Here is a 25544-nt window from a genome sequence, read left to right on the forward strand (position 1 = left end):
TTTGGAGGCTGAAACTATCTCATAATCAGTCATAAATCAATTAAAGTCATAAATCACCTATTCTTAAAGCTTAATTCTTTCTTTATTTAATTATTTATTTATTTGTTATGTGCTTTGCAATGAAAATGCAGCTGTAAAAATATTCAAAGCAATCTAGAACTGATTTCTTTCTCCATTTCAGTCTACATTGTGTCGGTTTATTGAAAGAGAGAGAGTGACTGAGTGAATGAAAGAGAGATGGTGGGGTTTGATGGTGGTCAGCAGTAAATCTATACTGTGGCTGCTCTCCAGGGTGCTGAAATGCGTTGTTGCTGAATGTGGCCGGCATCATCATGGTATATTTTCAGTGACCTTCACACATTAAGATGGGTTGTAAGTTGTAAGTTACCAGTGATGCATCAGTGTGTAATCGTGAAAAACAAAAATAGCAGAAAGTTTTGTATTAAAAGCATGTTGAAAACATGAAAGTATCTGATATTTTTTTTATTATTTTTTTTATTATTATTGCATTCACTTTAAGGCTCCTGCAGAAGAACAAAATGAATTTTGTTGCGTTTTGTTCAAGAAAATATTGATGATCTTCAGTCTGCACTACTACACGCTCTGGAAAGAAACTAAGTGCATCAAGTATCACTGTCACGCGGGAAACAGACAGGGAACAATATGGCTTAAAAGCTTGAATTCCTGCCAAGTCAATGCTTTGAATCTTCGGTCAAGGTCCTTTTACATGTGTTAGTTAACGTGCAGAGCATCAGGCAACATGAGGTGGGATACAGAGGCTCAACGAAATGGCGTAAAATGAACTGCAGAGCGCGTGAGTGCATGGCGCAAGGATGGATTGGGAAAACTACCTTGGGGGATGCCTGCGTGCGTCCTATATAATGTAAAAGCATCTCATTAATTGAAAAAGATCAGCCATGTCTTCGGGAAGAAATGAATTAGTCAGACTCTTCTACCACTCCCAAACCCCCCTCTCCCCCTCTCTCTTTCTCTCTATTCACATACGCTCACGCGCGGAAACGAGATCGATTCTATCTGCCGTGGATGAAGGTATGAAGCCGCTGCATGAACAAAAATGGATATAAAGAAAGAAGGATCTTAAAGAACAACAAGCAGTGTGGGGATCACAGGAGATAGCCTATGTAAAGCCGACTGCTTGAACATGCGACAAAAAAGCCTTGACGGCGAAAAGCATCAATGGTGTACTAAATAACACATGCATGAAACGGGAGCATTTCTTCTCAGTCTGGAAGACGTTGGCAACTCCGACAATATCTAGGCGAACAAAACCAACGGGCACCGGCCTTGCTCGTTTTCGCACGGCTTTTTCAACGGTGTTGGAGCGCAAAGGAGGAGAGAGAGCATCAGTAATCAGACTAGGACACTCTCCTCAGCACCCTCCCACGACGATACCGAACCGCGCTGCTGAGGCGGAGCGTGTCACTGGATGTGGGTGAACACCGGGTGTGTAGGCTAATACGCTGGGATAGTGAGATTTGGTCATCCCAACCCTTATGCACCTTCAGAACATTTCCCAATCTGGCGTGCTCAGGACTGAGAAGCAGGTGTAGTGGTGAGGGCGCTTCCATGAGCGTCTTCTCCCGGGACGGCATGTTTTTAGTTTAACCGGATTTGTTGAAAAGACTGGGTGAAGAGGATAAAGGCGAGTTTGGAAGTTTTGATGCATATGATCACAACCACCATGATTTTTATGATCCTCGGTGCTTCAGTTGTAATGGTAAGCTAATTAGGCTGCCTATGCACATCATCATTTAGCTTACAAATATCTATTTCTCTCATTAAAAAAAAAAAAAAAAAGTGAAATCGGGGGAGCTTTTTTAACGAGGAGAAAATACAGAATTGGAGTACGTGGTCCATTTAAACAAAATCAAATTAAGACAGCTCAAGCACACTTGTTTCTATTATTGGCTGATATGGAAATGTATCAATGTGTATTTTCCCCTGCAGTGGTCACAGTACCAGGTCATGTAGCGGTTGCTGTGTTCCAATACTGCTTGTCATGTCCTGGTTGACTCGAATGGTTCTTTGCAGGCGATAGCGTGTTTAATGGACATGAACGCACTCCTGGACCGCTTTCACAACTACATCTTACCGCATTTACGAGGGGAAGACCGCGTGTGTCATTGCAACTGTGGAAGGTAATAATAAACACAACAAATTTTAATAATGCATGGAATTTGTATCACGAGAGACAACAATGAAACGTTGCTATTACGCGCATTGATAGGTCCCCCATCTATTACTAACAGCTCTTAGGCCTGAACCATTCTCTAACCTCCGAAACACTGTCTTTTCCATTTCATCTGGTTTATCCATTAGCATGTTGTCACATTATATAAAGCCTTTGTATATTCGTGGTGTTTAGGCCATAAATTGGGCGTAATTTTAAAGATTAGCAATACATAGCAGCCACTGTTGGTTTGCGTCAGTTTTTATTAAGAGAATTTTCCTTGATTTCCCTGCTTGTGTGTGTGTGTGTGTGTGTGTGTGTGTGTGTGTGTGTGTTTTATTTATTTTATTTTTTTTCTGCGTATCAAGGGGTGCTTTTTCTCCAAGCACATCCAGAGATGTTGTTCTCTTGGGTGCTTGTGTTGGCCATACCGATTTTAATACATAAGGACTACGTTGAGTGAATGCACCGTAATAGTAACACCTTAAATGCAGTTTTGTTATGTTGTTCAGTTTAGTACCAAAAATCATGGGAAAATGTTTATTAAAGGAAAATGTTCATTTCAAGTTAAGCTCAATCGACAGCATTTATTGCATAATGGTGATAACCACAAACATTTATTTAGACTAGTCTCTCCTTTTCTTTCAAAAAAGCAAAAATCAGGGTTACAGTGAGGCACTTACCATGGAAGCGAATGGGACCAATTTTTAGAGATTTTAAAGGCAGAAATGTGAAGCTTATAATTTTATAAAAGCACTTACATTAATTCTTCTATTAAAACTCATCTATTATTTGAGCCGTGAAGTTGTTTAAATAATCGTTTTTACGGTGGTTTTAGGGTTTACGGCGTTACGTCATCATGGCAATGAGGTTGTACAATAAGATATAACTTTACAAAGTAAAGGTAAGTAAGCGATTTTATCACAGTAAAATCATGTTAACACACATACTGTTTACGTCTTGTGGTTATAATATTGAAACAGTGAGTATTTAAACGTTTATTAATTGGGCCCCATTTACTTCCATTATTCCTCACTATAACCCAGATTTTTGCTTTTTTAAAGAAAAGGAGAGATGAGTCTATATAAATTTTTAGGTAATCAATATTGTCACAAATGCTGTTGATTGAGCTTAACTTGTTTTGAACCCGGGATATTCCTTTAAGTTTAGATGGACTTTATCCAATTATTCTTAAGACAGAATCTTCTTTACTAAAGATAACCTGTGTTATGCTACTAAAGAACCTCATGTTGTCCTTTTATTTTTGCAAAAAATTTGCTTAATCTGTTGATTACAAGTTGTTCATGTAAGAACATAACATCTAGATGAGAGTACTAAATTAGGTCAAATTATAATTGTTTCCAACTATAAGGAGTGCTTGTTTAACAGTGCTCCTAAATGTTGATGGAAATCAGTTGTGTACAACCCCAATTCCGAAAAAGTTGGGACAGTATGAAAAATGCTAATAAAAACAAACAGGAGTGATTTGTAAATTATATTCACCCTTTGCTATATTGAAAGCACTACAACTACATATTATATGATGTTTTTTCTTGTGAATTTCATTGTTTTTTGAAAATGTACAGTAATTTCAAATCAGATGATTGCAACACGGTCCAAGTTGGGACAGTCAAGTGTTTACCACTGTGAAACAACACCATTTCTTCTAATAAAACTTATTAAGCATTTGGGCACTAAAGACACAAGTTTGTTAAGCTTAGAAAGTGGAATTTTCCCCCGTTCATCCATTATTTAGGTCTTTAGCTGCACAATTGTACAGGGTCTTCATTGTCGTATGATGTGCTTCATAATGCGCCACACATTCTCAATTGGAGACAGGTCAGGACTGCAGGCAGGCCAGTCTAGCACCCACACTCTACATGCACTTGAATTTCGGGCAGTATGTGGTTTGAAGTTGTCCTGCTGGAAAAATGCAGGGAAAAGACGGTGGAAAAGACGGTGGAGAAGACGGTGCTGGATGGCAGTTGCCCCCAAATTTTTACATATCTGTCTGCGTTCATGGTGTTCTCACAGATGTGCGAGTTACCCATGCCATGGGCACTGACACACCCCTGGCCCATACAGACACTGGCTTTTGGACCTGACGCTAATAACAACTTTGTTTTTCAAAAACCTTTTGAAATGTGGACTCTTCAGACCAAAAAACACAGTTCCACTTTTCTACTTTCCATCTAAGATGAGACCGATCCCAGAGAAGTCAGCAGCGCTTCTGGACAGTGTTGATGTAGGGCTTTTGCTTTGCATAGTAAAGTCTTAACTTGCATCTGTGGATGCAGTGGCAAATGGTGTTAAATAACAAAGGTTTACTAAAGTTATCTCAAGCCCATGTTCATGATATCCATTACAGATGAATGCCATTTTTTAAGACAGTGACGTCTGACGCATTCAGAAATGATTTTCGTCTTGCCCTTTACACACCGAGATTTGACCAGATTCCTTGAATCTTTTAATTATATTGTGCACTGTTGAGGGTGAAATGCTCAAAATCCTTCCAATTTGTCTTTGGGGAACATTGTTCTCAAAGTGCTGGATTACTTGCTGAAGCATCTGTTGGCAAATTGACAAGTCTTGAATGATCTTTGCTCTTGAAGGACTAGGCTGTTTTTGGAGGCTCCTTATATACTATGACACGACTGCCTCACCTGTTTAACATCTCCTGTTTCACATCGCCTTGTTATTTCAACTCGTCAAATTATTAATCTTAAATTGCCCCTGTCTCAACTTTTTTGGAGCATGTTGCCATTATCTGATTTTAAATTACTGTACATTTTCAAAAAACAAGGACATTCACAAGGAAAAACATCATATAATGTGTAGTTGTAGTGTTTTCAATATAGCAAAGGGTGAATATAATTTACAAATCACTCCTTTTTGTTTTTTATTAGCATTTTTCATACTGTCCCAACTTTTTCAGAATTGGGGTTGTACAGTTTCTTAACAGATGGACCTTGGTGATTTCAAATAAGCCTATATCCCCTCTCCAAACATAGAGTGTATTCTGTTTCACATATCAGGACCAATAGCACTCAAAACGGGTCATTAAACTGTGGTCAGTGAAAACTCGATTGGTGCGCAGAAAAAGCATAAAAAATCTCATGTCTTTTTGTTATTAACATTTTTTATTGATTCCAAGACAGACTAAAATAAATGTAACCACAAAATTATGCATTAGGAATCAACTTATAACCCTTTATAATAAAAATAATGAAATAAAAAAAAAATTAAAAATTGTCTCCCTCCACTGCCCCACACTAGGACCTCTCCAATTGAGACAAATAACTGCCCCATTTTCTCCCATAACTCGACAGGTTCCCCAGCCATCTGGAAGTCATCTCCTCGAAAGCTGCCACTTTACCCAACTCGGTGCACCACTCTGCACTGTCTGCCAATCATCACGCTGGTTAGGACCCAGCTTTTCATATATTTATCTCCTATATTCAGGACCCCTCCATCACCCAAAATACAAAGTCTGGGGCAAAATGAAAACTGAGTGTCCAGTACATCACACACAAAACGCTGGATCCTCAACCAAAATTCCTGAATCTTAATACAACCCCAAAAAACATGGGTTGTGTCCCCGTCTTCTGACTGGCATCGCCAGCAGGTGGGTTAGTCTTTAAGACCAAGCCTATATAATCTAGAGGGGGTCCAGTAGAACCGATGCAAAATCTTAAATTGCATCAGATGGATTCTTGCATCTCTAGATGGAGACCTGATGCTTTTTAGGATCCTAGCCCACTCTCCCTCCTCCAATACCAAGTTTAAATCTTTCTCCCATAATCTCTTGAGAGAAGATGAAGCTCCATCCCCCAGGCTCTGAATTAACAGGGAGTAATACACAGAAGCTTCATGACCTTTCCCATAAGCAGTAATCACCATTTCCAAAGTATCTGCCGCTTTAGGGGGGGCTGTACACCACTCCCAAAAACAGTACAGAGCAGGTGGCGCTGCTGTAAAAACCTAAAGAACTGGGATCTAGGAATCTTAAAATGTTGAACCAAATTATCAAAAGATCTCAGTACTCCACTCTCATATAGGTCACCAAGTTTAGTAACCCCCCTCCCAATCCACTCTGACCAACAGAAAAGGGACTTATTAATATGTAATTTTGGGTTCAGCCATATGCTTGAGGCATCATTTAAATAAAAGTCTGAATTAAACACTCTGGACACTTTAGTCCAAACCATGTGCAAATGCGAAATAACAGGGTGTGATTTAACTTCTCCGGTTAGTTTGATCGAAAGGCTTTGCCATAGCGAAATAGGGGCAAGAACTTCTTGTTCAATAAGAAACCAGGGAGGGGCTTTCTCAGGTGGAAGTGACCAATGAGCCAAATGTCTGAGACCGAATGCATAATAATAAAACAAAATCTTGGGTAGGCCTTTGTCAATTGGCCTATGTAACTTATTGAAATTTAACCTGGCATGCTTACCATTCCAAATGAAAGACTTCGCTATGCTATCAAATTGCTTGAAATAAGAGAGGGGGACATCTGTATGGAGAGATTGTAACAGGTAGTTGAATGTTGGAATTAAATTCATTTTAATTACATTAACTTTCCCAATCATCGATAAGTGTAATGAAGCCCACCTGTCCACATCATTCGAAAACCTTTTTATTAAGGGATCAAAATTAACTCTGACTAAATCAGACAAATTTGCTGGGAATAAAATTCACAAATACTTAATGCCCTGTTTGGGCCACTGGAAGCTGCCCAGCTGGAAGGCCATTACTGTACAGTACGCTGTCAAAGCCAAAGCTTCGGATTTAGACCAATTGACCTTGTATCCTGAGAACTTGGAAAAGGAATTAATAATTCTGTGGAGCCAAGGCATAGATCTAGTGGGGTCGGAGATGAATAATAAAATATCATCTGCGTAAAGCAGAAGCTTATGCGCCACACCTCCCTCAATCACCCCTGGAAAATCATCCTCCTTTCTTATCGCGGCTGATAATGGTTCCAGGGCAAGACAGAACAATAATGGGGAAAGAGGGCAACCCTGCCGAGTGCCCCTATTCAGAGTAAAATAATCTGAAATTAATCCATTTGTTTGTACCGCTGCTACAGGGTTTTAATAAAGTAACTTAATCCAACCAATAATTGTACTCCCGAACCCATACATTTCCAAAATCTTAAAAAGATAATCCCATTCTACCATATCAAATGCCTTTTCGGCATCAAGTGAGATGGCAGCGACCGGAGACTGATAATTTGCTACTGACCACATGATATTGATGAGACGCCTGATGTTATCAGAAGAGCTGTGGCCCCGAATAAACCCTACCTGATCTATATGTATAAGAGATGTCATAACCTTACTTAATCGGTTAGCCAAAATTTCTGACAAAATTTTTACATCTAGTTGGATCAGGGAGATTGGACGGTAAATTTTACACTCACTTGGATCTTGTCCTTTTTAAGAATCAGACTGATCCGGGCTTGTGTCATGGTTGGGGGAAGCTTTCCATTCTTTAATGATTCAGTATAAACTTCTAACAAAAGTGGAGCCAGTTCTGTAGCATAGGATCTAAAATATTCTGCGGCAAAACCATCTGGCCCTGGAGCCTTGCCAGTAGGTAGGGACTTAATTACCTCGTCAAGCACCTCCAAGGTTATCTCAGAATCTAGCATTTTTTTTTTCTCAATCTTCAGTTTAGGAAGATCTAATGGTTCCACAAAGTTTCTAATATCTTCATCAGTAGACGAAGATGTGGAACTATAAAGATCAAGATAGAATACTTTAAAAGCATTATTAATATCAATGGCTGAGGTAAAAATTTCACCACCAGCAGATTTCACTGAGGGAATGGTAGAAAAAGACTCTCTCTGCTTTATATATCTAGCCAAAAGCTTCCCTGCTTTGTCCCCCGACTCAAAGTATGACTGTCTTGCCCTGAATAACCAAAACTCCACTTTCTGCAACAAAATGGTATTATATCTATATTTCAATCGGGTCAATTCTCTGAGGCCATCAGATGACATATGGCACTTCAGCTCTGCCTCTGCATTTTTAATATTTCCTTCCAACTCCACGAGTTCTCGTGCTTTGGATTTTTTGATGAATGAGGAATACTGTATGATCTGGCCCCTAAGAACCGTCTTAAGTGCCTCCCAAGCCACGCCCACAGAGGATACCGAGGACCAGTTGGTCTCCATATAAACACTGATTTCAGTCTTTAACATTTGTTGGAAATCAGGATTTTGCAAAAGGGATACATTAAGGTGCCAACTATATGATTTCCTTTACTCTATATGTGGCAACACCTCTAAACTCACCAGGGTGTGATCCGAGACAAAAATGTTTCCAATTGAGCAGTCAACAACAGATGAAATGAGGGATTTGGATATAAAAAAAAATGGACTGATGAAAATTTTAGTCTCTACCAGATGGGTTCAAAAGTCTCCAAATATCTGTAAGACCAAGATTTTACACATCCTGTGAAGCATCAATGTTGCTCTAGGGAGCTTACACACTTTTGCTTCACTATGATCAAGGCTTGAGTCCATCAAAAGATTCAAAATCCAAAATTATATCATGAGGGGTGCCAGCGGTTTGCAACATCCCTTCAAGATCTATAAAAAAGCCCTGATCATCAGCATTAGGTGCGTAAATATTACCCAAAATCAACCTTTGCCCTTGAATTTCAGCTAAAACAATAATGACTCTCCCCAATTTATCTTTAGTCTGTTTGAGACATTTGAATTGTAGATGTTTATTAATCAATATAATGACTCCCTTGCTCTTACTTGAGCCAGCACTAAAGAAAACATGTCCACCCTATATCTTCCCAAATTTTTCAGCTTCCTGCAGGGAAAGATGCGTTTCTTGAAGAAACACTATATCATATTTCTTATGTTTAAGAAAAGAAATAACCTCCTTTTTATGGGGTGCCCCAACCCATTCACATTCCACGTGGAGAGAGATAGTACACTCATATTAACATTTGACATTTTGATATAATAGAAAAAATAAATTGTGTGCCAAAAACAAAATTATGAAGACCACATTTCAACATTAATGCAACAATAAAACCCCGAACAAAACAAACAGAAAAAAGAAAAACGTGCGCATTAACCCCGTGCATGACAGCGCCAACCAGCGTCAATCCCTTTTAACTCAAAGAGTCCATGTATGCCTACGAGAGCCCCCGCGACAACTTTGCCTTCGGATTGCTCAATTTTGCCTTACAAATTTGTAGATTAAAACATACATAACATCAAATATTTTGTAAAACAAACCCCAGCCAATAGGCAGAATAAACACAAAGAATGTGTAGACTCATTCACAAAACTGCCTCGAAGGTGTGTTCCTTCACAAAACAATTCCAGCCGATATAAAGCCATTCAGTTTCCTTGGTCAGACAAACGAATCTTCAGTGAGCCAGCTAATGAGTGCAGCAGATGACATAATCATTCCAATGTCCCACGAAAATACTCCACAAATCATACTCCAGCCAACAGGAGGCATAAGCACAAGGAACTGACAGATTCATCCATAACTGTCCTGAAGTAATGTTATTTGACAAAACAAGCTCCAACCGCTAAGCGGGACCAGCACAAAAGGAAACGAAACACGCATCCCGGTTCCTCGGATGATCAAGAGTCAATTCACTCGGAGGCCGCATAAAAGTATATCCCATGATTTGCACAGTCCGCCAACTTTATAAAAGACATCCTTTGTGTGGGCATGTAGATATTTTGCGGTCATCCGTTCATTGTAAAAGTGATCTTCTGTCAATGCAAAAGTTTCTTTAAGGAAAAGTGTTAATCCACAAAACAAAACAAACTCCAACCACTCGGCAGAGCCAACACAAAAGGAAATAAAAATGGCGCCCAGCTTCCTCCGAAAGCCAGTGAGTCAATCCACTCACAAGAAAAACACCCAATGGTTACTCACCCATTGTTTCAATAAAAGACATTGCCTGATTGGGACATGTAAATACTTTGCTGCTGTCCTTGGTGTTTATTTTCAGTCTGGCCGGAAACATCAGAGCAAAAGTGATCTTCCGCTGATGTAAGAGTTTCTTGCATTCCCTAAACCGATCGTGTTTCTCTCTTGTCGAGTTCGCAAAGTCCGGGAACAAGAAAATATTGTAATTCTTCCAAGAAAGCTTTCCTTTGCTCCTCGCCTAGTGCAACACGAGATCTTTGTCAGATGATCTCAGAAATCTGGCCAGAATCGATCGGGGCCTTCCTCCCTCAGCAGATCTGTGAGCTGGGACTCTGTGAGCTCGCTCGATTTCCAGCTTGTGGCCTGTTATTTCGAGCAGACTCGGGAAAAGCTCGTCTAGGAATTTCACCATATCTCTGCCCTCCTCATGCTCATGAATTCCAACAATTTGAACGTTATTCCTGCGGCTTCTATTCTCAAGATCTTCAAGCTTTTCTAGAACATGTTCCAAATCAACTTTGGTCGCGGGCGGATTAGCGGCTAATTCCCTCTCTGATGACTCCAAAAAATCTATTAGTTTTACAACATCTGTCACTCTTGTGACTAGCTCAGAGAATTTTTTCCATCACCGTAATCGATCGACATATTACAGCGAGATCCTCCAAGTCCGCAAGTACCTTCGTCAACATCACCGACATGTTGGACAGTTGACGCTGGATTCCTTCTCCTGCCGCGCCATCCAAATCGAGTCCCTGGTCCACAGGCCTGTCTGGGCTTTCATCTTGAACCCGTAATTGTCTTTTAATGTCTCCAGAGCCCGAGGATTTTGACTTCTTTGCCATGTTTACCTCAAACAGTAAATGTGTAACTGGGTGTATTGAATTTCACCGGATTATATCATGAAAATAATTTAAAAAAAAATAGCAAAGTGCGCAGAGCTGTCTCTCACATGTCTGCCCTTCGCATGGCATCACCGTACTCAAATCTCATGTGTCTTAATTTGTTTGTTTGTTACATGAAACTTAAAGCCAATTCATAAATCATATAAACACAGCCATATTGTCATTTTTTGTTTCATCATTCACGGTAAACCCTAATGCTCAAATAATTAATTGTTTTGAGTAGGAAAAAATTAAATCATACAAATTAGTTAAAATAAATTAACCTTGATGAGTATTTATAACTTTCTCTTTCTTTTGAGTTCACGAAACTGACACCTTTTAAGTAACCTGAATTGTTTTATTGTTTTGAGTTTAAAGGCGCACTCAGTAACTTTTGTTTTTGTGTCATCTTGGACTTACACTGACACCTAGCGGCTTGGATGCAGCATCATTTAAAATCAATTGTTTTCAGTTTCAGATGCCATTGTAGACATTTAGTATTCACAGTCAGCCATGATTATTTTAATCAATGAGTGAAAGTGTCAAATAACAGGACAATTACTGAGATTAAGTGAGTAGTATTCGGTTGGTCATGTGATTCTTACATGGCAACCCCCATGTGCGGACCCTCTCCATGTAGAATAAAACAGCTTTTATAGGGTTTCTGATATGGCTGGATTCTTCATTTTAATGTGAGTGGTCATGATTTCCTACATATATTGCAAAATTACAATTCATGTCTTTAGGAGTTAAACTTTTACTGAATAAAAAATTACTGAGTGCACCTTAAATGAACTTGTCTCTTACAGGAACTTTAACTGAAACTGGGCAGGGGATTTATATTTCCCAGCATGCTTTGCATGGCACTCAACAGAGAGAGTAAATGTTTTTTAAAAACAATTTCTTTGTACAAGATGAATGTAAGCTTGAGCTTAGGTTGAGGATATGTACAAGCTAGAACTGTTCCATATAGAGCTGTTCAGCTCGTAGTCCAAAAACCCGGAAGATAATTCACCATGATACATGGACGTTTTGTTCTACAACATAAATTACACACAGTCACACCTCAAACATGAATTTTGAAGCTGTATTGAATTACATACTTGTTTTTTTTTTTAAATTGCACAGTGATTTCAAAATTCACATTTGAGGTATGAAAGTGTGTAATTTATGCTGTAGAAAAAACATCCAAGTATCGTCAAGTAATGTGTACCACAGACCTTATTTCACACATAAGTTCAAAAACCCTGTTATAAAAACTGGGGAACGGGAAGGGATGGGGCGGAGCGTTTGTTTGTAAGCAGTAACTTCATCTATTGCTTTACTCATTGAGCAGCTGCTATGCTAATCAAAGCATAGTGCATGTTACCCATCAGCTTGCATTCAGCATGCTAGCATTCACTGTACTAGCTAATTCTAGCTAGTACTAGCTAGGTTTCCTCTACCTGAAGTATTTAAGTTGAGATTACTTGTTAATTTTAAGTTCAGCCAAAGAGTTACATTTAAAGTTAAGTGCAATCAAAATGTATGAGTTAGCTTACTCAAGTTATGAGCAATTATGCAATCATGCGTGTGACGTACAAAATTAAAATATGAAAGTTCTATTAACTTGAAATTGGGAGTTTAATAACTTAAAATTTTTGATGTAAGTGATTGGCTCAAATTTTTTTGAGTTCTGCTAACATATTAGGGTTTACAGTGTTGCAGGGCTCCAGACTAAAAAAAAAAAAAAAAAATTAATAAGGATCCATTGGCTCGTAACTGAAACATTTAGGAGCCAAATGGCTGTTTTAGTTGTCACATCAAAGAATTGCTCAATTTAGATTTAGACAGAAAGATAGAAATCCAAAGAAGAGACAGCTGATGGTTCAATAATCGTGTGTTTAATATATACACTGTATAGTTGAGTGCACAAATTTGCGTTCCCCTTTTGTCTCATAAGTTTTCACATTTATTATTTGATTAATTTATACAAATATAAGAGATAAAATATATTTTTATATTTAGTAATGTCCTTCAGGATCTATATAACAGGTATTTACATAAAGTATAATATGCATATAGTAGTGTGTTGCCTTCTTGAGCATCAGTGAATGTTTTCACCTTGTGTAATAGTTATGTATGTGTCCCTCAATGGTCCTAAGTATCAAAAGCTGGATCTCACATCACAAATAAATATATGATATATATACTGTATACATTGGTGGCCAACAGTTTGGAATAATGTACAGATTTTACTGTTTCGGAAGGAAATTGGTACTTTAATTCACCAAAGTGGAATTCAACTGATCACAAAGTATAGTCAGGACATTACTGATGTAAAAAAACAGCACCATCACTATTTGAAAAAAGTCATTTTTGATCAAACCTAGACAGGCCCCATTTCCAGCAGCCATCACTCCAACACCTTATCCTTAAGTAATCATGCTAAATTGCTAATTTGGTCCTAGAAAATCACTTGCCATTATATCAAACACAGCTGAAAGCTATTTGGTTTGTTAAATGAAGTTTAAGATTATCTTTGTGTTTGTTTTTGAGTTGCCACAGTATGCAATAGATTGGCATGTCTTAAGGTCAATATTAGGACAAAAAATGGCAAAAAAGAAACAGCTTTCTCTTGAAACTCATCAATCAATCATTGTTTTGAGGAATGAAGGCTATACAATGCTTGAAACTGCCAAAAAACTGAAGATTTCATACAAAGGTGTACACTACAGTCTTACACAGGGACAGAAAGAGATGTGGAAGTCCCAGATGTACAATTAAACAAGAGGATAAGTACATCAGAGTCTCTAGTTTGAGAAATAGATGCCTCACATGTCCTCAGCTGACAGCTTCATTGAATTCTACCCGCTCAACACCAGTTTCATGTATAACAGTAAAGAGAAGACTCAGAGGTGCAGGTCTTATGGGAAGAATTGCAAAATAAAAGCCATATTTGAAACAGAAAAACAAAAAGAAAAGGTTACAGTGGGCAAAGAAACACAGATTGGAAAAGAGTGTTATGGATCTTAACCCCATTGAGCTTTTGTGGGATCAGCTAGACTGTAAGGTACGTGAGAAGTGCCCGACAAGACAGCCACATCTATGGCAAGTGCTACAGGAAGCGTGGGGTGAAATGTCACCTGAGTATCTGGACAAACTGACAGCTAGATTGCCAAGGATCTGCAAAGCTGTCATTGCTGCACATGGAGGATTTTTTTGATGAGAACTCTTTGAAGTAGTTTAAGAAGTTCTGAACATTCAAATTTTAATAGTAATTTTTGAAGTTATTAATGTCCTAACTATACATTGTGATCAGTTGAATGCCACTGTGGTTAATAAAAGTACCAATTTATTTCCATAAGAGCAAAATCTGTACATTATTCCAAACTTTTGGCCGCCAGTGTATAGTATATATATATATATATATATATATATATAATTTATTTATTTGTGATGTGAGATCCAGCTTTTGATACTTAGGTCCAATGAGGGACTCATACATATCTATTACACACACAAAAACCTTAGTCTTTCTTTACTGTAACTAGATGGCCCAGACACAAAGACTACAAGAGTGCAAATTGAATGAAATCCCAGATGCAATTTATTGTGCCGCTCCAATCACAATCAATAATAAACAGAAAAAAAAAAAGAAAAAAAAGATTTGGTACATAACACAGGACTTAAACCCAAAATACACATGGGACTACTATTTTGAAATGTCTGCGCTCCCATTTTTGAACACACTGACGGCTGATTCACTGAGAAAGTGATTCGAATTCAAACTGCTAACCTGAGCTCCTGAGTTCAAACAAGCTTTTGTCAGGTGATTCATTATAAAGACATCATGGCTTGTGTTTTTTTTGTTGTTGCGTGCAGCCAGTGAGCTCATATCATCAACAGAATGGGTGAAAAGCAGTGCGAGACACACTGGCACTCTAAAGATGTATTCAATAACTCACAAGATGATATCTGACGAAACCGCAAATGAAAGCACACATCCCAACTGTCACCAATGGCGACTAGATTTTAAATTACTGTCACAATCATTTATTTTTGGTCGCTATCATATGAAGTAATTTTTACTTTGCAAAACCAGATGAAGAGTTAATACTTATCTAAGACACATGGAGATAATTCTGCAGAATTATTTCTAAAGTAACATGAAACTGTAAAATAATATTACAATAGATCTCCATTAAAATCACAGAGCAACGTGAATTATTTTATTATTTGAACATTTATAAATTGCATTATTTCTAAAAGCTGTGTGCTAAGCCATATGCAATGCATTTATATGTTCCAAGAAAACATCACAGCTTGGTTGAGCTCAGCTGGATCCAAATACACACACATGCAGTTTAGCAACAGTACAGAAACGTAGATTTTTTCCACCCTGCTGAGAGAGTTATTAAAGCACTTATTCCCTGTCTGCTTTTCTTTATGGTTTGTGTAATTTACATAATATGTCCTAATTGTCTCTCTCCCCATCTATTGTTGTCCTTTTTTATATTTTCATTATTTCATATTTAAGGTTTATACTTTTCTCCTTTGTTGCAAAATTTACAACTGTATTTTAAAAAGCCCCTCTCTGTTTCAGGCATCATGTTCACTACGTAATTCCATATGACGGAGACCATTCACTCGTGGACTCATCTGAGAATTACTTTGTGAGTGACAGTGTGACCAAACAGGAGATGGACCTCATGCTGGGGCTGTTGTTGGGGTTCTGTATCAGCTGGCTGCTGTTGTGGCTGGATGGAGCTTTGCACTGTGCTGTGAGGGCCTGGAGAGCCAGTCGCTATTATGGTAAGTTGGAAGAACATTGTAACCAAGAGTACAGAGAAAGCATATACTTTATATACATAGATGTAAGGGTCAAAGGATATTCTTGTAGGAATCCTGCAGGCCAAGATTTGACAAATGAAACTGAAAAATTATTGGGTTACAGAGTGGTCATGCATTTTTAAACAGTTTTTCTCCCTAGAGTGATATTTTATTTAATGTTATGAAGAGAAACCTTTACATGAATGCTTTTTATATTTGTTGCCATTATATTTCATTTGGAATGATGCATTTGAGGTTGAAAGACACTGTGTGATATTTTCTCATGGCTCAATAAATGCCATGTATTATGTGCAGATACTAATAAGTCATATCACTGTCATCTTAAAAAATATAGAATTAACATGCAACACAATACTGTTACGACCATGTGCCTTAAAGGATTAGTTCACTCCAAAATGATAACTCTCTTATGATAGACTCACCTTTAAGCCATCCCAGATGTGTATGTCTTTCCTTCTTCAGCAGAACCGAAATTAAGATTTTTATATGCACATTTCAGCTCTGTTTATCCACAGAGTGAAAGTGAATGGGTGCCGTGAAGCTGCTGGCTTTTTGACGGTCCAAAAGTCATATTTAGGCAGCATAAAAGTAATCCACACAACTCCAGTCGATCAATGAGTGTCTTCTGAAGCAAATCGATAGGTCTGTGTGAGAAACAAATCAATAATTAAACCCTTTAAAAACATTTTTTTCCACCAAAAGTTCCAAAAATGTAATTTTCTGTCCCCAAACATATACACCGCTACATTTTTTCATTTTCAAGAGCTGTCAGCATTTCCCTTTTGCCCTGTTATTATCACCCTCAGTAATGAATGTATTAAGATGTAGACTGTGTCTGCAGAAATTAACAGCAGGCATTCATTGAATGTAACCGAATCACATGCAAAACAGCAGTTGTTTATAACAGTTGCCGAGGTCCATTGGGGCTAAGAAGTACAGATGCTGTGGCAGATGTAAATGCTACTTTAAAAGGGAATGCTTTTAGTATGAATATGTACACAATATTCCTTGGATGTATTTAAAAGAATTATTCACCCAAAAATGAAACTTGTCATCATTTAATCTCATATGTGTTTGGAACAACATGAAGGTGAATAAATGATGACAGAAGTTTCATTTTTGGGTAAATTAGCCCTTTAAAGATATAACCAAAGACAAAAAGCTTGGAACAAAAGAGTTTAACTGAAAAGACCATACCAAGTGGACACTAGTGCATAGGAATCTCATTAAGAACTGTATTAGTAAATATTACTATATGATCTGTTAAATAAGCCTCCACTTGAAAAAAATACACAACCTGTGATTTGGTTTGGTATGCAAGCTTTTGGATAAAACTGAGCGAGCTGAAAGAAATATATGTGTCAAAATTCAGATCTAGAAAAGAAAATAATATCTCCATATTTGACCTACTGAAAAGTGTTGGGAATGCCCCTCTAGTGAAGCACACCACAGCTGTGAAACTGTGACGTTGATGGCAGGTCAACCTCATTTAGCCTCACCAATATAAGGAGTGAAGGTGAGGCTGATGGAGAGGAATAATGAAGGGAGATGCTGTTATGCCCCCACCCCCACCAACACACATGCACACTCCTGCACCCTTGCACTGTGTGAGTGCTATAAATAGACAAAGAGCAGCTGGAAAGGGAAGGCAAGTTGGCGAGACATGTATGTATGCAGTCACACTCGACTCGCACATAAAACACATACACAGTACATTGAGAGATACACATAGATTTTTAGTTGTCTTTGTCCCATTCTAGAGATCAGTCTCATTTCTTTAATTCCTCAGTCTACGGAGGCCATCGCTTTGAGTATTCTTAACCCCTTAATCAGTTTTCCATTTAGTTATTTTACTTTCTGTTCAGATCAGGAGCAATGTATTTGGATTAATTTGTTAATTATTTTTTAATAATGGAATACTGCGCTTATAAAAGTGATGGCTTGCCACCTTTCGCTTTTATTTAAACTAAGGAACTCTATCTTTTTACACCTGTTATTGCATCCCCTTTATATGCAAGTGTTCATTTAACTTCTGCTCCCCTTCCTTTTGATTCATAAAAGGCTTGAAAAAACCCTTATTCACTGTCTTCCTCTGTAAGCCCTTCACTATAGTCCTAGTTGATGGCATACCCAAGAATGCTATAAATATCCCCCACACCCCACCCTGCCATCTTCACACACACACACACACACACACACACACACACACACACACACACACACACACACACACACACACACACACACACTTCTAACAGGGCCAGTAGTGAGGGGCAGAGCTGTCTGAGGATCTCTCTCTCTCTCTCTCTCTCACACACACACACACACACATACACACGAGTAGACATTTTGGTTCATTGTATAATGTGCTTCACTTAACCATGTTATTAGCCAAATCAAGAATGTATGATATTCCATAGTGATTACTTTTCATGGTAAAACTTTAAAATAAGATTATATATGTTTATATATGTATATATTGGGGGGGGGGGGGGGGCACTGTGGACTTTTTGGCACTGTAAACTCTTTTAAAAAAAAAAAAAAAATCACACTCATGAATTGTTTTTATTTGTCTTCTTAAAATGTCCAATAGTGTGTGTACATGCACCAGATAAGATTGAAAATTCCCACTACAGTGTCATTTCTGCCAGATCTCAATTTTTTTTATTGTGTTTAATATAATTCTCTAGTGGAAATGATGGAGAAATGTTTTTGAAATAAAATGGACAACTCATTTGTCGTGCGAAGGCTGATTTTGTGGCTTACATTTTATGTATCCTAAAAAAAACAAAATAAAATGACATTTTCACACTTTTTCCATAATTTGGCAAAATTACATCTTGATTGGGCGTGACGCCCAATAAAATTTTTTCTTCAAACATCACTTGTCTCATATTTCATTTCAAGCATGCTCTTAACTGACACCTTTGCTGACTTATTAAACAAGAACACTAACTTTTGAAAAAAAAAAAACTTTATTATAGTGGCAAAAACTTTGGTGTTGTGAAAATGGCACAACTCGTAATTAAAAAAAATAATAATTTACACATACATTTTCACACAATAAATATTGACATGATTTATGCTTATTTTACCCTTTGTTTAGATTATCATCTTTTTAATAGTTTATATCATAGTTTAATGCTGTCTGGGACAAGGCTAAAACAGTTAAAATCTGTACATAAAAGTCATTTGAAATGTACTAACAAAACAAATGAGGAAGCCCTGGTAAAATGTTTCTAATTCAGTTTTGAGAACTCCATATAACAGAAAGAAAAAAGTTGAAATATGTTTGATTTAATAAAAAAAATCAACCCCTGGGACATGAAAGTGCCCGAAGTTAAAGGAATAGTTCACCCAAAAATGAAAATGTACTGATAATTTACTCACCTTCAGGCCATCCAAGATGTATCTGAGTTTCTTTCTTCATCAAAACATAATTTAAGACTTTTAGGATTTCATTTCAGGCCTCCTCCTCTAAACAATGCAAGTGAATGTCCTCCATTTTTTGACAGTCCAAAATGCATATTTAGGGTGCATCAAAATAATCCATACGACTCCATTCGACAAATAAAGTTCTTCTTCCTAAAAGTCTTAAATTCTGTTTTGATGAAGAAAGAAACTCAGATACATCTTGGATGGCCTGAGGGTGAGTAAATTATCAGCAAATTTTCATTTTTGGGTGAACTATTCCTTTAAAGGGGTCATGAAACTATCATAAACTATCACACAGAACCATAAACTATCACACAGTCATGACATATGAAATATTCATGAATTAAACTGTTTACTCACGGTTTTGCAATTGTGTCCACGTGTTTTAACTGCCTCATTCTTCAATAACAGTTTGTTTGCAAAGCTTGAATCGTATTGGTATGAGTCAAACATACAATCCACTATAAAATACGCTGAAGACACATCCACATGCAGATGGGTGAAAGAACGCGTCCATGACTCGTTTGTGCTCAGCTGAATGACAGAGAGCTTCTCTTCTTCAGAGTTGTAACTTGACACAGCGTCTTTTAAAAGCGGCCCGAGATACAGTGCATCCGGAAAGTATTCACAGTGCTTCACTTTTTCCACATTTTGTTATGTTACAGCCTTATTCCAAAATGGATTAAATTCATTATTTTCCTCAAAATTCTACAAACAATACCCCATAATGACAACATGAAAGAAGTTTGTTTGAAATCTTTGCAAATTTATTAAAAATAAAAAACCTGTACACAGCCTTTGCCATGACACTCAAAATTGAGCTCAGGTGCATCCTGTTTCCACTGATCATCCTTGAGATGTTTCTACAACTTGATTGGAGTCCATCTGTGGTAAACTCAGTTGATTGGACATGATTTGGAAAGGCACACACCTGTCTATATAAGGTCCCACAGTTAACAGTGCATGTCAGAGCACAAACCAAGCCATGAAGTCCAAGGAATTGTTTGTAGACCTCCGAGACAGGATTGTATCGAGGCACAGATCTGGGGAAGGGTACAAAACAATTTCTGCAGCATTGAAGGTCAGATGAGCACAGTGGCCTCCATCATCCGTAAATGGAAGAAGTTTGGAACCAACAGGACTCCTCCTTGAGCTGGCCGCTTGGCCAAACTGAGCGATCGGGAGAAGGGCCTTAGTCAGGGAGGTGACCAAGAACCCGATGGTCATTCTGACAGAGCTCCAGCGTTTCTCTGTGGAGAGAGGAGAACCTTCCAGAAGAACAACCTTCTCTGCAGCACTCCACCAATCAGGCCTGTATGGTAGAGTGGCCAGACGGAAACCACTCCTCAGTAAAAGGCATATGACAGCCTGCCTGGAGTTTGCCAAAAGGCACCTGAAGGACTCTCAGACCATGAGAAACAAAATTCTCTGGTCTTATGAAACAAAGATTGAACTCTTTGGCCTGAATGGCAAGCATCATGTCTGGAGGAAACCAGGCACCGCTCATCACCTGGCCAATACCATCCCTACAGTGAAGCATAGTGGTGGCTGCATCATGCTGTGGGGAAGTTTTTCAATGGCAGGAACTGGGAGACTAGTCAGGATCGAGGGAAAGATGAATGCAGCAATGTTCAAAGACATCCTTGATGAAAACCTGCTCCAGAGTGCTTTGGACCTCAGACTGGGGCGAAGGTTCATCTTCCAACAGGACAACGACCCTAAGCACACAGCCAAGATAACAAAGGAGTGGCTACGGGACAACTCTGTGAATGTCCTTGAGTGGCCCAGCCAGAGCCCAGACTTGAACCCGACTGAACATCTCTGGAAAGATCTGAAAATGGCTGTGCACCGACACTCCCCATCCAACCTGATGGAGCTTGAGAGGTCCTGCAAATAGGAGAAACTGCCCAAAAATAGGTGTGCCAAGCTTGTAGCATCATACTCAAAAAGACTTGAGGCTGTAATTGGTGCCAAAGGTGCTTCAACAAAGTATTGAGCAAAGGCTGTGAATGCTTATGTACATGTGATTTATTTTTATTTATTTTTTTTTTTTTTCGTTTTTTTTTTTTTTTTTAATAAATTTGCAAAGATTTCAAACAAACTTCTTTCACGTTGTCATTATGGGGTACTGTTTGTAGAATTTTGAGGAAAATAATGAATTTAATCCATTTTGGAATAAGGCTGTAACATAACAAAATGTGGAAAAAGTGAAGCGCTGTGAATACTTTCCGGATGCACTGTATGTATCAAATGGTCAAAGACGTCTGTCTGTGCATGTTTAAGTAGAAAAACATTTAAATACAGACAGTCACATGAAGGTGCCCTGTGTAAGTCCACTTAGGATGAATCTCCCATGACAGGCCCCATCTCTCTCCACTTCAACTGTGTGACTGACTGAGAACCATTGGGCGGGACCAAGGGTGCAATGACGGAAAAATAGGCATTGCATATGCAGATGTATTTAGTCCTTGTGACATCACAAGTTCCACAAATTCCAAACCAGCCATTTTTGCAGCTTGGTTGAAATAAATGCTCTTTTTCTATCAAGGAGGAAGTTTTCAGTTCTGAAACTTACAGTTTTTTTAGTACAATGACCTCTTATATGTCAAGAGATCAAGGAAAATTTTATTCCTCATGTCATGACCCCTTTAAAGAAACACCCATATACTTGGGATGTGAAAACTAAAGATTTTCATAATCAAATAGTTCAACGCTTCCTCGTTTCGCATTCAAAAGTGCAGAACTATGTCAGACAGAATCTGCAAAAGACTTTAATATCTCCACAACACCTCACATATACGGTAACGTTACTCACAGCAGAGGATTTAATGTCTGACAGTGATCGTCTTGAAATGTATTGTTAATTCGGCACTTTGATTGCTTTAACAGCAGCACGTAAAAGGACTAAACCAAAAGCATGAAAGAGACTAAACTTCTTGCAGAGGGTTTTACTGTTCTGACTGTTAATCACTGTTTAGCACAGCAAGTTATCATCATGCAAAAATGCTCTTCAAGAAGTTGTTTCTCTTAATTAATTTGAGAAATGCTTCTCCCATTAAAACCACCACCACTAAAAATATTAATGTTAGTAGTCGACCCCAGTAATTGACTAGTCAGTTGTTGGACGACTAGTCAATTAGTCTACCACCCTAGCACATCCCTACCATAAACATATTTTTTGCCATTGGAAGTTTTAGCCTATACAGTACGTTAACATTTTTAATGCATAAGAAATGCAACTAAGAATGCACAGTAGTATATTTATAAATTAACTTTAACCCAAATTAATAAATGTTGTAAATAAATATTGTTCAATGCTAGTAGTGATGCCTAATGTATTAACTAATCTTAATGTATACAACATTATTGTTAAGTATTACCCCATACATTCATTATATTTTTTTTTCTGGTGTTTCACATAGACAAAGTTCAAGAGTTTACCAGTTTTTTTCTTTTCATCTGACAGATACCCCTTCCTGGTCATGGTTACCCCAGTTCTGTAACCTTCGGGACCTCCGTAGACGTGCACAGCTGCGGCAACTAGAGGATTCCAGTGGAAACATGGTGCATATCAAGCAGAAGCTCTATCATAATGGTCATCCCAGCCCCCGCCACCTCTGACTGTTTAATGACAGTTTCCCCAAAACTGCTCCATTACCAGCTGCTGCCTCAGAGACCCACTTTAATTGTTCCACTACAGTTTGAACCAACTTTTAGACCTTCTAAAAGCACTCAATGTGATCAAGTATTTGCAAAAACTAAAAATCAAGAAGAAAGAAGATTATTGTTGTCAATATCCTGATTTGTCTCTTCGTTCGCCATGTCTGAGATAGGAAATTGGGCGAATGTTTTTGGAAAGTTTTGTTTCTGTACAGGCTTATTATTTTCCATTGCTGAATCTAGGCATGCACTTTTAGAATGGGGGAGGATGCAAGAAATGTTTTTTGTGACATTGGGAATCAATTAAGTTTGTTTTTCTTGCTTTCCCCCTACCTTTTTTTTTAGCTTTTTCATTAGGATATGACTTTTTGGGAAATGGGTGATAAGTGTGGGTGGGGTGGGAGGGTCGAGGTCATGGTTTTGTGATGGTATAGTTAGAGATTACTGCTCATGTAAATACTTTTACATATTGTTTTAAGGGATTTAAGACCACACAAAAGTATGAAGTTCTTATAGAAGAGTCATGAAGTGTATAAAAAGAGAGTAAATGACAAATGAAAAGAATGAATTTTGAATGCAGATGTGACATGTGAACTGTTTGGATACAGATCACTCTAAAAAAGATTGATTAGCTTTGTTACTATGTGAATAAATGAATGTATTAATTTTATCTGTAAATAAAGAGAGTGCAGGAAGATTTAAATGTATGGTCAGGGCTCTTTTTGCTGTTTTGAACATCATCCATCAAATGTGAGAGAGCCGCTAGCACTTGCATTGTCTTCCCTACACTGTGTCCAATACTCCTCCCTGGTCTGCTTTTAAACTACTCCATACTCAAACAAGAACAACCAGCCTGCAAGCACAGAGAGCCCTGACCCAATTTTCTCTTCCTCTTTATGTCCAGACATTGCTGTTGTGAAGATAAAATGTCTGTTTTATTAAAAGTGCCATTGAAGCACAACAGTGACACCTAGTTTTGGGTCATTTCTGAACGACTAAATGTGTCGAGGTGGCAATAAAATGACATCCATAATGAGAAACACATACATAGTCACTTTTTCTTTAGTTTTCCATAGCTAATAATATTAATATAATTCTACAGGCTCATAAAACATAACCAAAAACTTAGCAAAGTAGGTATTGCTGCAGCCCGGAGACGGGGGTGGAAACTCCAAAAGAGGGCGGGAAAACTCCAGAATGTGGAGGGGTTACTCCAAAAGGAGGCAGCACTTCCACTCACCTATAGGGTTAGGGTAAGGGTTGGGTTAGGGGCTCTGTCTTTGCTGGTGGTTTGGAGCTTTTGCCTGTAGCTTCATTCTCAAAGAATTGTAGTAGGCTATGGCAAAAACAACCCAGTCTCATGAAAATTCGTACATATTTTACGAGTTGGCTATTTCATATGATTTCGTACGAGTTTGTTCGTATACATTTTTATGATTTCATCATGTGCAAATGCCCAGATGTCAAATGTGGAAGTAAGCGCGAGTTTCACGCACGAGGCGTAAAGGACATGCTTATTAATATTATGCCCTTACCCAAACCCCTTATCTAAACCTAACCGTTCAGCAGAGTGTGTAAACAAGATAGGAAGCTGTTGTGTGTGACAGAAGCAAGTAATTGTCACGTATTAGATGGAGACAATGTCCAGTGACGTCACTGGCCGAAGTGAAAGTCGTACGAATTCAGACGAGTGCAGTCGTACGATATTATGCGAATGAGCCTTACGATTTTGACGTGAGAGTGTGTAGGGCAAAAAAGACTGGTTTCTAGGGATGGGACGATATATCAAATTTTGATATATAGCAAACCAAAAAAAAATATGAACCATATCGTGGCATAACCCGAAATTTTGAAATCTGCAACATTGTTTTCTGTCCATTTGATCATAAATGAAATGACCCGTCAAACATTATAATCTCTCTACCGGTTGATTTTACCCCTACAGTGCTTTTTTCTACACTGTTTTCAGGGTTCACACAAGGTCCTTGAAGTGCTTAAATGCTTGAATTTAGCTTTTAAAAATGTAAGTACTGGAATACCTGGAAAATCGCCTTGTTTGGATGAAAAGTTCTTGAGATTAAAACGGATTGTTTCCTCCGTGTAATGTGTGTCCATCAAAGATGAGGCGCACTCCACTTTCATAAAAAAATAAAAATAAATAATAATTAAAAAAAAACGTATCCCCTTTTCTCCCAATTTGGAATGCCCAATTCCCACTACTTAATAGGTCCTCGTGGCAGCTTGGTTACTCACCTCAATCCGGGTGGCGGAGGACAAGTCTCAGTTGCCTCCGCTTCTAAGACCGTCAATCCACGCATCTTATAACGTGGCTCGTTGTGCATGACACTGCGGAGACTCCGCATGTGGAGGCTCATGCTATTCTCCACGATCCATGCATAATTTACCACGTGCCCCATTGAGAGCGAGAGCGACTAATTGCGACCACGAGGAGGTTACCCCATGTGACGCTACCCTCCCTAGCAACCGGGCCAATTTGGTTGCTTAGGAGACCTGGCCGGAGTCACTCAGCACACCCTGGATTTGAACTTGCGACTCCAGTGTGGTAGTCAGCGTCAATACATGCTGAGCTACCCAGGCCCCCGCCTGCACTCTACTTTCATTGAATAATGT

The 25544-nt window shown here is 38.4% G+C and overlaps 1 protein-coding gene across 2 annotated transcripts; it reads left to right on the forward strand.

The window, feature by feature from the left end:
* The first annotated feature begins 922 nt into the window (after window positions 1-922).
* LOC127420099 (transmembrane protein 240-like) lies at window positions 923-23932 on the forward strand. 2 transcript variants are annotated; one of them, XM_051662092.1, is made up of 4 exons: window positions 923-1738; window positions 1969-2159; window positions 15571-15779; window positions 22720-23932. In XM_051662092.1, exons 2-4 carry the CDS (start codon window positions 2068-2070, stop codon window positions 22872-22874), a joined length of 456 nt encoding a protein of 151 aa, XP_051518052.1. In that variant the 5' UTR covers window positions 923-1738; window positions 1969-2067; the 3' UTR covers window positions 22875-23932. The 2 variants fall into 2 exon arrangements, with proteins under 2 accessions (XP_051518052.1, XP_051518051.1); XM_051662091.1 differs by having other exon boundaries at window positions 2053-2159.
* Window positions 23933-25544: the final 1612 nt, after the last annotated feature.

The sequence above is a fragment of the Myxocyprinus asiaticus genome, chromosome 29 (assembly GCF_019703515.2).
Source record: "Myxocyprinus asiaticus isolate MX2 ecotype Aquarium Trade chromosome 29, UBuf_Myxa_2, whole genome shotgun sequence".
Lineage (NCBI taxonomy): Eukaryota > Metazoa > Chordata > Actinopteri > Cypriniformes > Catostomidae > Myxocyprinus > Myxocyprinus asiaticus.